General features: G+C 38.4%; 1 protein-coding gene across 5 annotated transcripts in view; it reads left to right on the top strand.

The window, feature by feature from the left end:
* The first annotated feature begins 74 nt into the window (after window positions 1-74).
* Window positions 75-15,390, top strand: part of agap1 (ArfGAP with GTPase domain, ankyrin repeat and PH domain 1) — a 202,847-nt gene continuing 187,531 nt past the window's right edge. For 3 of the 5 annotated variants that reach the window (XM_016273620.1, XM_016273618.1, XM_016273619.1), the window contains exon 1: window positions 76-1,458. In XM_016273620.1, coding sequence (XP_016129106.1) covers window positions 1,296-1,458 — 163 coding nt within the window. In that variant the 5' untranslated portion in view covers window positions 76-1,295. Of the gene's footprint in view, window positions 1,459-15,390 lie in introns of all 5 variants that reach the window. The other 2 variants (XM_016273617.1, XM_016273616.1) reach the window with 1 other exon arrangement.

Genomic DNA, 15,390 nt, shown 5'->3' with positions numbered 1-15,390 from the left:
ACACACACACGTGAATATGTACATATGCATATGCTAAATGTGTTACAAGAAAATGAAATGCACATGGTTGCATCTTTTCTGCTCTTAGCCTGCCTGTCAGTTCACCAGTAAAACCTGCATATGTTTAACCTTTATTGGATACATGGGTTAGCTCACGCCCATGTTATTAAGACTCTGAGGTCATATCTGTGAGTGTGTCACAGACCTGAGACCAGCAATTCATTCCAATGGTTTACACTGGGCCCACTAATCGGACACCATGTGTTCAAAGTAACCTACAGCGCCACCATCCAGTATGTGGCGACCTGTATGCGTTTTAATAACAACAGACTGCGCAGAACTAGCGCAGCTACGACCTGGACGACGGCTCCTAAGCGCCGACGTTTTTCCAGTAATAAACGTCCAAAGGAAGGAGCAGGCGCAATGATGTTTGAGAGGATACAGACGGGACGGACCTCAGTGCGCGAGGAAAGGGAATACACACATCTTTGCGGATAAAACAAGATTGATACCCGAAAAGCACCCCGGCGATGGTATCTCGTTGAGGTTTGACGTACATCAATGGTTTTGTGGTTTTGGATCAAGACCGCAGAAAGTAGTTCAGCGGCTGTAATGTCAGCACGAGCCGAAGTGAACAACAGCAGAGAGCGAGTTGACTGTGCTGGGAACACAGCAGACATACCGTGTCCAGCTCGTTTGTGCGAACTAGTTTGAATTTGAATGACTTATCTTCGTCTCGCCACTGAAACTGGGCAGTGCGTATGAACCATGTGGACTCGCCTCGGACTGTAGACCTGAGATGGCCTTCTCTTGCCTGTTCTAGTTCGTAATGACGATGCATGGCGATTTGGGGAGTTTCTGTGCTTTTATGCTGTATTTATGAGGTTATGGGGCATATGACTGTGTCCTGGGATTTCAGATCTCCCTCCAGCGTCTGGACTTCTGTTGTAATAGCCTACACATATATTCAAATATCACATGCACTGAAATCAAAGCCGCTGCTAACGTTAGATGTTAGTTTGTCTCGCATTAAGTGATTTCATACTAAATCTTTAACGTTTTCACACGTTTTTCTGTCATCTGTTATTGCACCTATACCCAGTGTACATTTGGGAACATTTGTAGTTTTTTTGCTTTGAACAAAATCGTTGGAGCTGACCAACAGACCCCATGTGGACATCTGATCTCCCTCCTGTGTTTACGTGTTTGCAGCATATCAGCATCCCTAAATCATCTGCAAACACTCTTTAGATAATTGCCTATCGGGTTCCATTGGAAGAGATCACATTGCAAACATGAATTATCAGCAACACCTGGCGAACTCAGCCGCGATCAGAGCTGAGATTCAGAGGTTCGAGTCTGTCCATCCGAACATCTACTCGATCTACGAGCTGCTGGAGCGGGTGGAGGATCCGCTGCTGCAGAATCAGATCCGAGAGCACGTTATTGCCGTTGAAGGTAAGGGCATCAAGGGCGTTTGAACCCTGCAGAATCCTTCAGAGAGCCGTTTTAGTTCAGTTTAGTTTGTATGTCAGTAATAAGTAATGCCAAGTTTGGAGGAAGCTCTGGTTGCTATGGTGAATATGGGATGGGACGACAAACCTGCATTTGAAATGTGTGTCCACTCCCAGTGTCATTTGACAAAAAATTATAATTAGGATTATATTACATAATGAGTAATGGCATTACAAATCAAGCCACTCCAAAAGATGATTAGTTCTTTCTCTTCACAAGAGTATGCCTCTTATGAATCTCAGAAAGAGTTTGGACCTTTGGCTTATAAAGATGAAAGGTAGTAAATCTTTTTTTTTTTTCCAATTGTTTTATTGGTTGTTGTTAGTTAAATTCTGGTTATATTACCATTTCCTTGTACTTGAGACTTTCCAGGTTTCAGATTCAGTCATAGTGTCCTGAGAGGCTTGAGTCAAACTTTAAACAGATGTTTTAAAACGCTCATCCAATTATAGTCAGCCATATTTTTGTCATGTAGATTCCATTTTTGATTTTTCACTGTATGAAACTGTTGGGTATAGATGTACAGTCTGTTCAATAGTAGTGTTGTCTTTGATTGATACACGAGTACAAAGCAGTGCAACCCTTTGATCGGACCGTGCTGATCACAGCCTCGTTGTCATTAATGAAAATTAAATGTCCTCTACTCTAAAGTTCCACCTTTATTTGACCCTCTAACTCTAGCACTTTCTATTCTATTTTAATTCTACTTTATCTATATCTATATTTATATATTTTGTATTCTTTATTCTTTATTAAAAAAAACAACAAAAAACAAAAACTAGCTTTCTATTTTTTCTATCTACTTATTTTTCTTTGTTTGTGTGTGTGTGTATATAATATATATATATATATATATATATACACACACACACACACACCTTGCTACGTGTACTGCGTTAGGCTAACCGAGACTTGTCATTTGCACTTATATATTGTTGCTCTTTTGTTAGTTTTGACTGCTTTTATTGTCCTCATTTGTAAGTTGCTTTGGATAAAAGCGTCTGCTAAAAAATGACTAAATGTAATATGAAATTGTTGGTTCTGTTTGTGTCAAGTACAGCTTTCATTCAATCTTTTAGAGGTTGAAGTTTTGATACATGGTTTGCATGAAGCGTTTGGCAGGGTGTTGGGAGCGTCGTTGTCACAGTCTGTGAGGTTTTAATAGCTTTGTCTCTCTTTGTTTTAATATAGTACTGGTATTAAGGGATAATCAACATGATTTTTACACAAAAAGGCTTTTACAATATCAGCTAGCAGGTTACATAATAGCAAAATGAGAAGCTGCATTGTGTGCTTGAGATGAAACTCGGTGTTCCACTAGATTGCAGTGAATGTTTTCCTAATGAGTGGGTGCTCGGCTCTGTGTGTGGTCAGAGACGTGTCTCTGTCAGAGATGAGTGGATGTATGACCCCTTTTCAATGAAAGTAAAATGTAGGCTGCGTTTAAAATGGTTCTTGACTTGCTGAGACATGCACATGACAGAAACAAACCTGTCACTACCACCAACACACCCCCTTTACAGACCCCGGCCTGTCTAATTCCTGAAAACCAAGACAGACTCCTTACTTGCTTAGTGGAATCAATTTATGGTGATCTTTTAAAGTCCTTTGTGTAGTTACTTAAAATCATTTAAAGTCATCAATACGTTATGTTGCAGTATGTGGTCATGAGTCAATGTTGGCATTCTAAAAGCAGAACTTGATAGAAGTTATATATTTTTTGTTGCCAAAACAAAATTATTTACTTCTGCACAACAGTGTTTTACTATGCATATTAACTAGCAATGAATTTAAGTTCCCAATATCCCAAAAACAGTTTGCAGTAAAATCAGCGTTTAGGAGTTTATGTGAAAGTATTTTATTGTGGATTAAATGTCGACTTTTTAATGCCACTTTCATTAACCTCTCGCTGACCTCCCAGTTTAACAGATGGGAAATCTGAGCTGAAAACCGATACTTAACACACCCTGTGATCAGAAACGAGTCTGTCTTTAGATATTAGACTGGTGTAGCATTTACATTGGTGTGCACAGTAGTCATTTTGCTTAATTTTACACAAGACGCCCGCTGACACATAAGGGGTGGGTTGGTTTGAGCCTAAGCAGATCGCTCTCTACGCAGAGCATGTTTGTGATCTCAGAGACACACATCTGGGTGACACTTTAGCCTCCCTGTTTCTTGCATAAAGGGCATGACATTTATAAGAATGAATAGTGTGGCTTGTGCATGGAAAAGAAGATTTTTGTGAATGTATATGTGGTATGTGTCTGCTGGATAAAACAGACCTTCTGAGAATCTAAAATTCAGAAAACTTATGCCCAATCATTTACAGGAATATATATTAAAGTAAATGAGGGTTGGTTTGATTTCAGCATTGATTTTAGTTGTTGGAGCAATGAGGTAGCACAATGCTCTGGACATCATGTAAACAGTTAGGCCTGTTTGTACTTTCTCTCATCAAAATCCCATTTTCCTGGCTTGAAGGGGAAAATGAACAACGTAGCAGCGCCGCATCTAGTGGGTTCAACTGGATAGGCTAACAAAAGCATTCAAATGCAATGACACCTACATTGTCGTTGCATTTCGTGCGCCACTGATAAGGCTAAAATTCGAATGCAACGTTTTTGGGGGAATGTTGTGAAATGTGGTACACTGATTACAAATTATTTTTTCCGTCTGATTCATTTGAGTTTGAATGCTGTTAGTTTCTTGTCTTTTTGAATTTGATATAACTTTTGAAAATGTTGACCTAAATTCATATTTCTTGGGCTCTTGGAGTTTTTAGACCAATAATGCTCAGTCAGTCATATTGAATTTAGGCATAAAAGGCTGTATCTATTGCGTCAAGCCGTTTCGCTTCAATTGTTATACAAATGATTTATTATAACAAATTGATAGATTTGATGGCACGACAGGAGTTTGTGTCTCGGCACCTCTTTGGTCATATGCTAAAATTCTACGTCCGGATGAAATATATTTTTTGGGCACTGGTGCGCCTGTAATTGCTGTTCGCCTATTTTGTCAATAAAAGTAGCTGAAAAAGCCCAAATATAGCATAATAAAAATGGATTTTGAGCTCATTGGGTGTCTGGTAAAATTCTGTCAAAAGCATCCAACTAATAATGTCAATTTTTGTAAGGCAGGACAGGTTCCTTCTTGAGATTGTTAGCTATGAAATGTCTGGCAGCTCTAATGGCCGGTGTCATTGCACTAAGGTAACAGTGCTATGCAACACACCCCCTCCAAAAGAGAGGTCACAGCATCATGCAGATGTCGGCACCACAGCCCCTCCCATCAAATCTGTCTGGAGGGCACCATTAGGGAGATGCAGTCGCCCCATGTAGTTTGTTAAATGAACATGGAGCATGCGTCACCCCGCAGTATGAAAGCAGCCGAGCTGCACCGGATGTCAGAAGCGTCCGTCTTTAAAATCTTACATCCTACTGCTGTGTCATACTCTGCTTTTATGGCCAGTCTGTCTGACGCATTAAAGATTTTGGCCATCTCTTTGGCGTTTCTCAGAGCTGTTAGCCTCTGTGGTCAGCATTCTGCTTAAATTGCACTGAGAATTTGGTTCAGTAGAATGCTAACCAGAGAAATGGCTGCAAGGAGACCATATATCTGTTTATATTTAAATAGAAGGCCCTGAAGCATGGCCATAGAGACTGAGGCCAGGAGAGAGGAACGGGGCAACATATGCAGGGGCCATATGCTGAAGAGCCTGCTAAGTCTAGACTGGGTTCAGGGATTAACAAGCTGCCAGTACAGTTGTATTAAATGGCTCAGTGGGGTTCTGAACACAAACAATAAAGTGGCAGATTAGGGGCAGTAACTGTCTCTTCTAGTTATGAGAGTAAGTGATTGCAGATTGCTTGATCTTCATTGGTTCCCACAGTTTTTATCTAAGAGCAGTTTTTTCAAGGTGTTTATGTGTTGTTCCCAAAACCAAGATGGTACATCTTTTGGGGTTCTGATTCTCTAACAGTGGCTGGCTAATAGCATGATGGGTCTGTCCCAAGGGTCTTTTTTTCTTTGGTGGTGGATGAAGGCAGTAGTAGCTCTTCTAAAGGCCCTGTTAAGGGGCTTTCGCACCGCATAGTTCTAGGAACTAGCCAGCATGATGGTTCCTAGAGAACCAATTTCCCACTCGGGCCGTTTTCCTGGTTGCAGTCGCAAAGGCAGTAGGGTTGGGTATAGGCTTGCCGCGATAGACGGGGCTGACGGTGATACCGGTGTTAAGCCGCAACACTGGTTACATCACTTGCCCACCGCGTCACTGTCCCCCACAGTCGTTTTGATTTTTTATAGTAATAAAAATAATTTAGTTCAGTAAAAGAACAGACACTACAATTAAAAACTGCAGCGTGCCGAATCAGATTTCATTTATCCAGTGAGGAGAGTGAGTCAAGCTGACTGACAAGAAGAGTGGGGTGAGACAGACAAGACGATCGTGGATGAGTTTCGAAACTAAATGCAAAAGTGCCTGTTTGGCAATATTTTGGATTTTGAAAAGCCTGTTGACTTTTGCCGTTTATCTAAGGTGATTTTGGAAGTTTTTTTAAACATTTGTTTCTTATTTAATTGGTTCCACATTGTTTGCTGATTTTTACTTTATTTAAACTTTGTGTCATTTATTTATTTTATTTGACATCAAGGTGTATGCCGTGCCTCCAAGCTTTCTTACTCGTTTTGCTAATAAACGTTCTGCGTTTCTTATTTATTTGGTTATATATTATACATGTTTACTTATTTCCAGTTTTGTATACCTATTAAACTTTATGTAAGTTTTGTTATTTTATATTAGGCATAGCCTGCCCTACAGCATGGTGTATTTGTATTTTTGTTAATAAAAGTTCTATGTTTTATATATACGCTAAAGTGAGTTTGACATTGTATTTTGTTGTTGCATTCAAGCAGTTGACCTGCCGCTAATTCGAAAGTGAAAGTAAAATGCGCATGGTGCTTTTAAGCTATTTAAAAGTGAGGAAAAGAGGGAAAATTCAAATTAACTAAAAACGAACAATTGCTTTACTCCGAATTGGCGCTATTTGAAAGTGAAAGTGAAAGTAAAATGCGCACGCTATTTAAAAGCGAAGGAAAAGAGGGAACGCCCCAGCCCCTGCGGTGAGACTGGGTATTACCGGTGTTTTCACACATCGATTAACCGGTGGGAAAATTTCCTCACAGTCACAACCCTAGTTAGGTACCGAAATCCGGTACCAATATGGCACCGGTACCTATGTAACCGGTATGTACTAGAACCGAATCCGAACGCAGATTTCAGTGCCTCATTTCGATGCCATGCCTGAGCGATCGATTGAAATATTTGTCCTCCGGTTCTCCGAAACTGACATAAGATGCATTATCACTGGCACAGCACGTGAAAAATAATTTCCCGACTGCGAAAATGCACGTGAACTCAAGTTGGAAAGCTCTAATAATACAAATCCAACACATCTTTGTAGTAACGAGAGTGTCCATGTTGTTTTCACATTCCAACTTAAAAGCACAACTTGGGAAATGAGAGCATCCATAAAGAAAAAAGAGCCTCTAACACTAGCATTCTCTATTCTTTCCACTTATTTTCTTTTTATTTATTATAAATAATGACCTTCTAACACTAGCGTTATCTGTTCTTTTTTTCTGTTCTATTGAATTGTTTTATTTTTATTTAAAAATGACCCTATAACACTAGCATTCCATATTCTTTTTCTATTCCTTCTACTCGTTTTCTTTTTATTTATTATAAAAACAAAATAAGCAAACGAACAAAAAAAACCTTGCTACGTATACTGTTAGATGAAGCCCCGCCCACAAATCCCGCCAATCCATAATTTTTTTTGGGGGGGGGAATTTTTATTTATTTATATATTTTTTTTTAATAAGTATCGGTTCAGGCACCGTTTAGGCACCGGAACCGTTTTAAAATTATTGATTTGGCACCGGTATCGAAAACGATACCCAACCCTAAAAGGCAGCAGGAACTCTGAAGCGGCCGACAGCGTTGTCTTTATTTGCGGCATTTACAAACGTCAACAATAGGTGAATGGAGGACGCCGTGATTGGAGCTGTTTTTGTTGTGTGTCATGGGTTTTGTGATAACGGAGATGGAATGTGAACGCACAATTTATGCAATTTAAAGGTGACATATCATGAAAATCAGACTTTTCTAGGTTTTAAGTGCTATAATCAGGTCCCCGGTGGATCTACCAACCAAGGAAACGTGAAAAAGATTAACCCAGTAACTTTGTTTTGCCTTTTTCTGCCAGCATCTGAGAAAACGAGTGCGTCTGATTTCGCTCCCTTGGTGACGTTGCAAAGGGATCTCATTATAATATTACGCCCCTTAATCTGTAAATTTCCACCCACGGTGCCGTCATTGTGTTTTCGCAAGCGACAACGGTGTATTAGTTCTAATGCCATGGTGAAAGTTTGAGCAAAACATGCTAACTGTTCTGCCTTTGTCAGCACAGACCAGCCCAGAACAATATTTAGATAAAATAAACATGCGATTTATTTCCCGGCAGTTTACCTTCACAGACATAACTGACTGTTTTTGTAACTCGTGTGTTTTTAACGTAAACTTGTGTGTGAATGACAACTTAGTTTAGTACTCGCATGCTGTGTGGTGGCCGCTTTCTGTCCGTGTGCTTCGGATGTGTGCTCTCAGAAAACCATCAGAAGTTTAAAATCATATGGTTTAAACCGCATGATTTCAGCGCGATAAACATGATAATCAGATTCATAACAGATGTTTTTAGCAGGCGTGAGCTGTAATGGCGCAGCTCTATTCTGGGAAGGCGAGGAGCAGCAGCTCATTTGCATTTAAAGAGACGGGCCCGAAAAACAGCGTGTTTCTGCTTCCATTCAAAATAGGCATTTTCAAAATGATATAATAAATGATCTGTGGAGTATTTTGAGCTGAAACTTCACAGACACATTCTGGGGACACCAAAGACTTCTATTACATATTGTAAAAAGGGGCATAATATGTCTCCTTTAAAAGAGCATGACATTCTGACTAAATCTCCTTTGACTGTAGTGTTACATATCATTGAGGCTGAGAAAAGAACACAGCGCTGCAGACAACAGTAGCTAAATGCCGTTATTGCTGTTTTCCATGTTCATGCAGTAAATATTTTTACATGGCTTTTTTAGAATGTCAGGTAGCCTGTATGCATTTAGCTAATCAGCGTACACTTACATCACGGGTAGTTTTATAGAACTGTTTTAGATTCTACTCTGAAGTAAAAGCTAGAACTAAATACGTTCCTAGTTCCCGCCTAAAAGCGGGTACTTCCGCCAATAGTTCCAGGAAAGGTTCCTCTGGTGCGAAAGCCCCTATATACAGTGGGGCAAAAAAGTATTTAGTCTAGGGATGCACGATATATCGGCCACCATATCGGTATCGGCCGATAAATGCTCATTTTTTCTGTTATCGGTATCGGCCTGATAAGAAAATTTGGCCGATATCTTAAAGCCGATAAATAATGCATTATTTCCTTCAGAGACACTTCAGATGCACGCTGTTCGTTTGCAGCCTTTTGTGCAATTGTACGTTGTAATATTACAAGTGGGAGAATTTGCACAATTGGTGGCTGACTAAATACTTTTTTTCCCCACTGTATAGTCACAGCAAAGATCTTTTGTTCTTCGCTTGAGGTGTAAAAAGAAATTAAAAATACCTGAGGAGCAATATACTGTTAGCGAACATTCTGAACATCCAGTTTTACAGTATTAAACATGACAAAACAGTGCCAATGTCGCTTTCCATTAGAATTGCTACTACAGTTTCTGCTATAAATTGACTTTCCAGTGTGTTCATGTTTTTACTTTTGTCTAACCTCCACGGATTGTACAGAAGAAATGAACCGAAAAAGATTACCATGTCAAAGAAGGTGGAGCCACGGAGCACGGAGATGTTGTTTCAAGGTGTTTGTTTGCTTTCAGAACTGAGATGGTACATCTCTTGGGGTTTTGATTCTCTAACAGTGAGTGGGACAAAACATCAGTAGCATGATGGGTCATTCCCGCAAGGGCCTTTTTTTCTTTGGCAGTGGTAGAAGGCTATAGAGGAAATTGAGCTCTTCTAAGTCACTTTCAAAGGAAAAAGATGAAACACTGCCACAGGCAAAGCTGTGAAGAGTATTCAGTCGAGATCGGCTCTCTCTCCATCCCTTTCCCTCTCACTCCCTCTGTTTATCATTCTCTTTCTCAGTGTGGGTGGTGAGCGAGCAAAAGTTCTCAGCTGAATAGCGATTTGTTCTTTCCAGTCTAAAGCGAAACCAACACCCTCATCCCTCTCTTACTGCTTTTATCTCTTCACATTGTCATCCTTTCAGCAGACCTGTGCACCCGTGGCCTCTGAAAAATGTGTTTGGTGATTCAGAATTGTTGTCTCATTCCTGTTTGAGCCTTGCATTTGTTACTGCATTCTTCTCAGATAATAGACCAGATGCCAGATAATCAGAAAGATCAAGATGTGGGAACTTAAAAGACAGGTTAAATGACAAGATCTTCAAGTGTTGTTACATGTAATGAGTAACTCCACTGTTATTTGCTGCATTATCCAGAAATGCATTACTCAGAAATGGGCAACAATCTTTTCTGGTGCGACATTAAGGCAACACTCAAGTTGTTTTGTCTATATCCTTGTGAAACTGGAAGTGAAGAATATTCCCCTCTCACTCTGTGGCAGTTTGAGCAGTAATGGGGAAACTCTTTTTTGCCCATCCTCCTCATACAGACTAACCTAGTTCTCAGAGGACATTTGACACTGAAGGAAGTGTCAGGTGTTACAGTGTTTCTGATTAAAAGAGTCATTTGTGTTGGATTGTTTAAAACTGAGGTATTCTTATGAGGTGGGTGAGGATCTACCTGTTCGTCCAGTTTGGTGGGGAAATCATTCAGCAGGCCATCTAGATGGAAGTCACTTGGTTCCTCTTGTTTTTAACGTATGATGTGGTTATGCTGATCACCAAAATTTAGTTCCACCTTGCTGCAGACAAAAGAAAAAGTATGGTAATTGTGTGTTTGTTATGGATTGCACTACTCCATGCACCTCATAATCATAATTGTGTCAGTGACTTGATGCTCTTTGTGTGTGTGTGTGTATGGCTGTATTAATTTGGTCAGAAATACATAAAAATGCAATTCTTAAAATACTTAGAATGAAAATAGTAGTTTAGTTTAGAAAATAGGAGTTTTCATGGTTATATCTTAAAAAAACACTTCACTATATAACAAAACTACTTCACTATATAATATTTGAAGAAATTGAATCTGCCATAGCAAAATAATGTGGTGCAACCAACATGGAGAAAAGATGTAAAACAGGAAGTGATGTAATTGATATGACCCCCGCAGCCCCTTATGGCTGTGTGTAAATCTTTTAAAGGGGTCATATGATGCGATTTAAAATTTTCCTTTCTCTTTGGAGTGTTACAAGCTCTTGGTGCATAAAGAAGATCTGTAAAGTTGCAAAGACTAAAGTCTCAAATCCAAAGAGATATTCTTTATAAAAGTTAAGAGTCAGCCACACCTACCTAAAACGGCTCGTTCTAACACGCCCCCACATATCTACCTCACTATGTGGGAGGATTTGCATAATGCGTTTGTAGTGGGTTTTAATGTTTTTGTCTCGTTGCTCCAGCCGGACACAACATCAACAGTATGGTGAGGGGCGTAACATTTCCATCACATGCTTGAGGTATTCGGCCAATCACAATGCACTGGATAGCTGGCCAATCACAGCACACCTCGCTTTTCAGGCCGATGAGCTTTGTAAAAATCGATGCGTTTCAGAAAGGCGGGGCATAGAGGAGAAACAGTAATGTACAGTATGTGGAAAATAATGTGTTTTTTTTACTTTAAACGGCATAAACGCATTTCATTACACCAAATACACAAAATAATGTTCTTTTTAGCAGCATCATATGACCCCTTTAAAATATCAGATAATTTTACTTTTTTTATATCATATCCTCACGTTTCTTACACGTCATCTTATTTTTTACTGATTTGGTCCTGTGTATCAGAAATGCAATGAATGTTTGCTGAATTGCACTGATGTTTGAGATCTGCCTTTGATATTGGTTAGAGAAGTGGAGGCTCTGTTAAACCTTGTCACTACTGTCTTTGAAGATCATCACAGAGGAAATACCAGACCATCGCAATGAATCTAATATGGGGACGCTGGTGATGTAATGCCTCTAGAGACACGGGGCTTTGTTGTCATTTTGTCCTCTGCATGCTTGCGCACTCCGCTGATGGGTTGGGTTTGTATCTCTTGTCAGAAGAGCAGCTCACCCAGACAGCTAAAGCTGTGTTCTCTTTGTAATACCACACCATGTGATCTACCTGTTTGATGACCTCATATACGATTGCTTAGTCCCCTTGTCGTCTTCCTTTTTTATTGGACTTAAATGGTTGTAAATGTGTTTCTTTCTCAGATGTCATTCACATGTTGTTTTGACATGACCTCATTTGAAAGTCAGTGATTTAGATCTTGCGGTGTCGATGTGGTGCAGTGTTTTGTGGGTGAGTGTGTCATCAGGGATGTTGGGACAGCTGCAATCAGACACCACTGCAGCCAGGATCCCCTGTGACTGTAGGGGAAGGGACCCTAATAAGGACATCTACATTATATACTACCATTTGAAATCACTGTAGAACGTTTTTAAATAGCTGATTTTTTTTTGTTAATAAGGGGTGCATTATAGGGCTGGGCGATATAGCAAAAAAATTGAAATGTTTCATATCATTCTGTATCGATAATTATTGACTTTTTTTTATAACCATTTTTAAAACGAAGAGCAATAGAAAAAAATGTTTGTTTAACCACTGTATTTTTAAATTAACCCAATTTGAGACAAACAACAATTTTTTTGTTTTTGTTTTAAGTCAAACACACAATAAAAATGAAACCAATTTCTAATGTTTTATATGCAGATTAAATAGGTTTTGAGGAAACATTTGTCTTGTCTCCCGAGGTCACAGGAGGGTGCAATGAGCAAAATAATGCAGCACAGAATGTCAACGCAGGGAAATAACGGTCTATAAAAAATGTGCATTACGTCTAAATTAACTCATATAAATCAAATATAATTTCGTAAATTGCATAAACAATTATGAACAAAACGGCATCAAGGATTTTGTGCATTGCTTAATACGAAGAGCCGAATCGCCCATCACGGAGATTGCATTTAAAAAAATAAGAGACGCAGTGAAAAATAATAAACCTCCACAAGTTCGCAACGTGTTTTCTAAAGGTTTAAACTGTTTTAACTTTGCATGGCTACATCTCTTGTGTGAGACGCCAGTGCAGCAGTCATATTTGTCTGTCTAAAAATGTGCTGAATATGCGTTCTGTGTGAATGGCTTGGTTTCGGTTTTCACCTAATCAAGATCTTCTCCGCATTGAGCTTCTATATTTCTCTAATCTTTTGAATGCATAACACAGCAGTGGCGCATCTCGTGGGCTAGACTAACAAAACATTCAAATGCAACAATGTCACTTACATTATTATCGCCACATCTCGTGCGCCACTGATGACGCTCCCTCGCACTCCTAACATTCAAATGCAAAGGTTTATTTTAAATTCGAGTAATATTATTATTTTTTATTCACAATCTCATCACAGGCAGGCACAGCACTCAATTCAGCATGTGTTTGTGTGTGCGATCTGCATCACTCATAGCACGTGCCTATTTCGTGCACTATATCAAACATTTTTTCTATCGTTATCGAAGAAGGTGTACCGTCGATAAATATCGATAGTCGATACGGTTTTATCGCCCAGGCCTAGTGCATTATATTTATCAAAAAGTACAGTTTAAAAAAAATATTTTACAAACCACTGTTCTGTTTGTTTTCAATAAATGCTGTATTTTTTTTCAAACACTCCGTTCATCAGAGAATTCTTCACTTACAGCACTGACAGATTTTTAGGTGAATTTTCATTCAATGCTTTTTTCATTCAAAAAGATTTGTTGCAAAATAACTTTTGAGAAGCCCTTCATAGACACTATTTTTTTTTTTAAATCTCGTGATGAAACCTATGAATATTAATAAAAAGTTTGAAATGAATAAATTATTAAATTAAATGCAACGTCATATGTTTTTGTAGTATGTTCTGTATTTGAAATTTTGGATTTGGAATTGTGTAGAACTATGTTAAATAAAAGGTTCTTTATTTAAATGGTTTAATGATCTTGGAAGCTTCTTCAGACAAAAGATGATTTAATTTTCTTTCTGTAATTATAACCCATAAATATAAATTTTGGCCAAGTGGGCTTGTAAAGAACAGTTTTATTCATTCCTATTGTTTCTAATAAACCCACTAAGCTAAAAACACATTGAACTTCATATAAAAAGCATTAACTGAATGTTCTGTGCTTGGAACTGATCCTTTTAATTCGTGAACAGTTCCCAGCCGGGGAAAAGAAAGTAACACACTTTCCTAAGGTTAAACATAGGATAGGTTATAGAAACATTCGGATTAAAAGTAAAGTACTAAAACTGTTATCCATATTTGTTCAGCCTGGTCAGCAGTTCTTTAATTATTTAGAATGATTAAGCAAATATTAATCAAAATTGATGTTTATTTAATCAAATGTGAAATATTTATGATAAAACACAACATTTGGAACACAGGTGGGTTTATGGTACGCAAGTAGACCACTCATGTAATTTTAGAATGAAACTCATAAGTATTTGAGATTTCCGATTAAGTTTTGATTAATAAATTTTTTTTATCAGCTTTACTGGGAGGCTGTTCACATATCTGGAAAAAGCATGAAATTTGGATTTGGCTGAGTTTAATAGGTTCTTTTGCCCCACATATAAAGCAGCACAAAGGTTTAACAGGCTTGTTTGCATGACTGGAGGCAGGACGTTGTGTTTCTGTATTTATAAAGACTGCTGTTTCTCAGAGCTTGAGAACAGCAGAAGTTAACAGCACCTTCTGACTCTCAGTCTCTTATTATTGCTCATCTTACTGGTCAGGGGACAGATACCAACCAAAACAATAGTGGTGCTTTGATTCAGATCTCAGGGAGGCAAAAATAGCCTCCTGAGCCGTGGCCTTCCTGCTGCTCACTGTGCTGCTTCCCCCATTAATGTCTCCAGGGGTGTGATGTCACTTCCCCAGCATTGATCGCTCTGTTGTGGGTCGAGTGGATGTCCTCCAGCTGCAACCTGTCCCGGTGGCTTTGCTGTCAGTCACTTAGCCTTAGTCACGTACAATGTACAATAAAACATTGTTTTTCAGAAGTATTTAAATAAGTGTCTTTTTCCTAAATTTATATCATATTCAAGAAGAGTTACAATTTATTGACAGTAAAAATGTCATGTGGTGTAACCATGAAGCAAAAAAAAACATGTTTAAAAAAAAAAAAGAAATTCCACATGACTTTGGCAGACAAAGGTTTTTCAAATAATAAGTATAGTGAAGCAGATTTGTAAAATTATTTATTTTCGAAATAATTTCTATTTATATTCTTATGCATTACAATTTTTTTTTTAGAATTTTTAAATATTATGCCAAGCTGCTTAATATTTTTAGTAAGAATTTCAATCTTTTGTTTTAGCTTTTTTCTTCATGACATCAGTACACCCTGAAATTTATGCACCCCAAAAAAACGTATAAGTAAATTTTAATTCTGAAATGTAAAACATTCTCATGCGTTATGGTATGCATAAATTGGGTTTTAAAAAAAAAAAATATATATATCATGGTTAATTATGCATGTTTTGATTAAAGTCATGTGATACAGTGTAATTATTCAAAGTATATTAATGAACAAACATACTCTTCATATCCAGGAAAATATATTAATGTTTTTATCAGCCTCTCATTCAGTTTTCACTTTTCA

The sequence above is a fragment of the Sinocyclocheilus grahami genome, unplaced genomic scaffold, assembly GCF_001515645.1.
Source record: "Sinocyclocheilus grahami isolate Dianchi unplaced genomic scaffold, SAMN03320097.WGS_v1.1 scaffold80.1, whole genome shotgun sequence".
Classification (NCBI taxonomy): Eukaryota; Metazoa; Chordata; class Actinopteri; order Cypriniformes; family Cyprinidae; genus Sinocyclocheilus; species Sinocyclocheilus grahami.
This window is presented reverse-complemented; position numbering and strand designations above follow the sequence as displayed.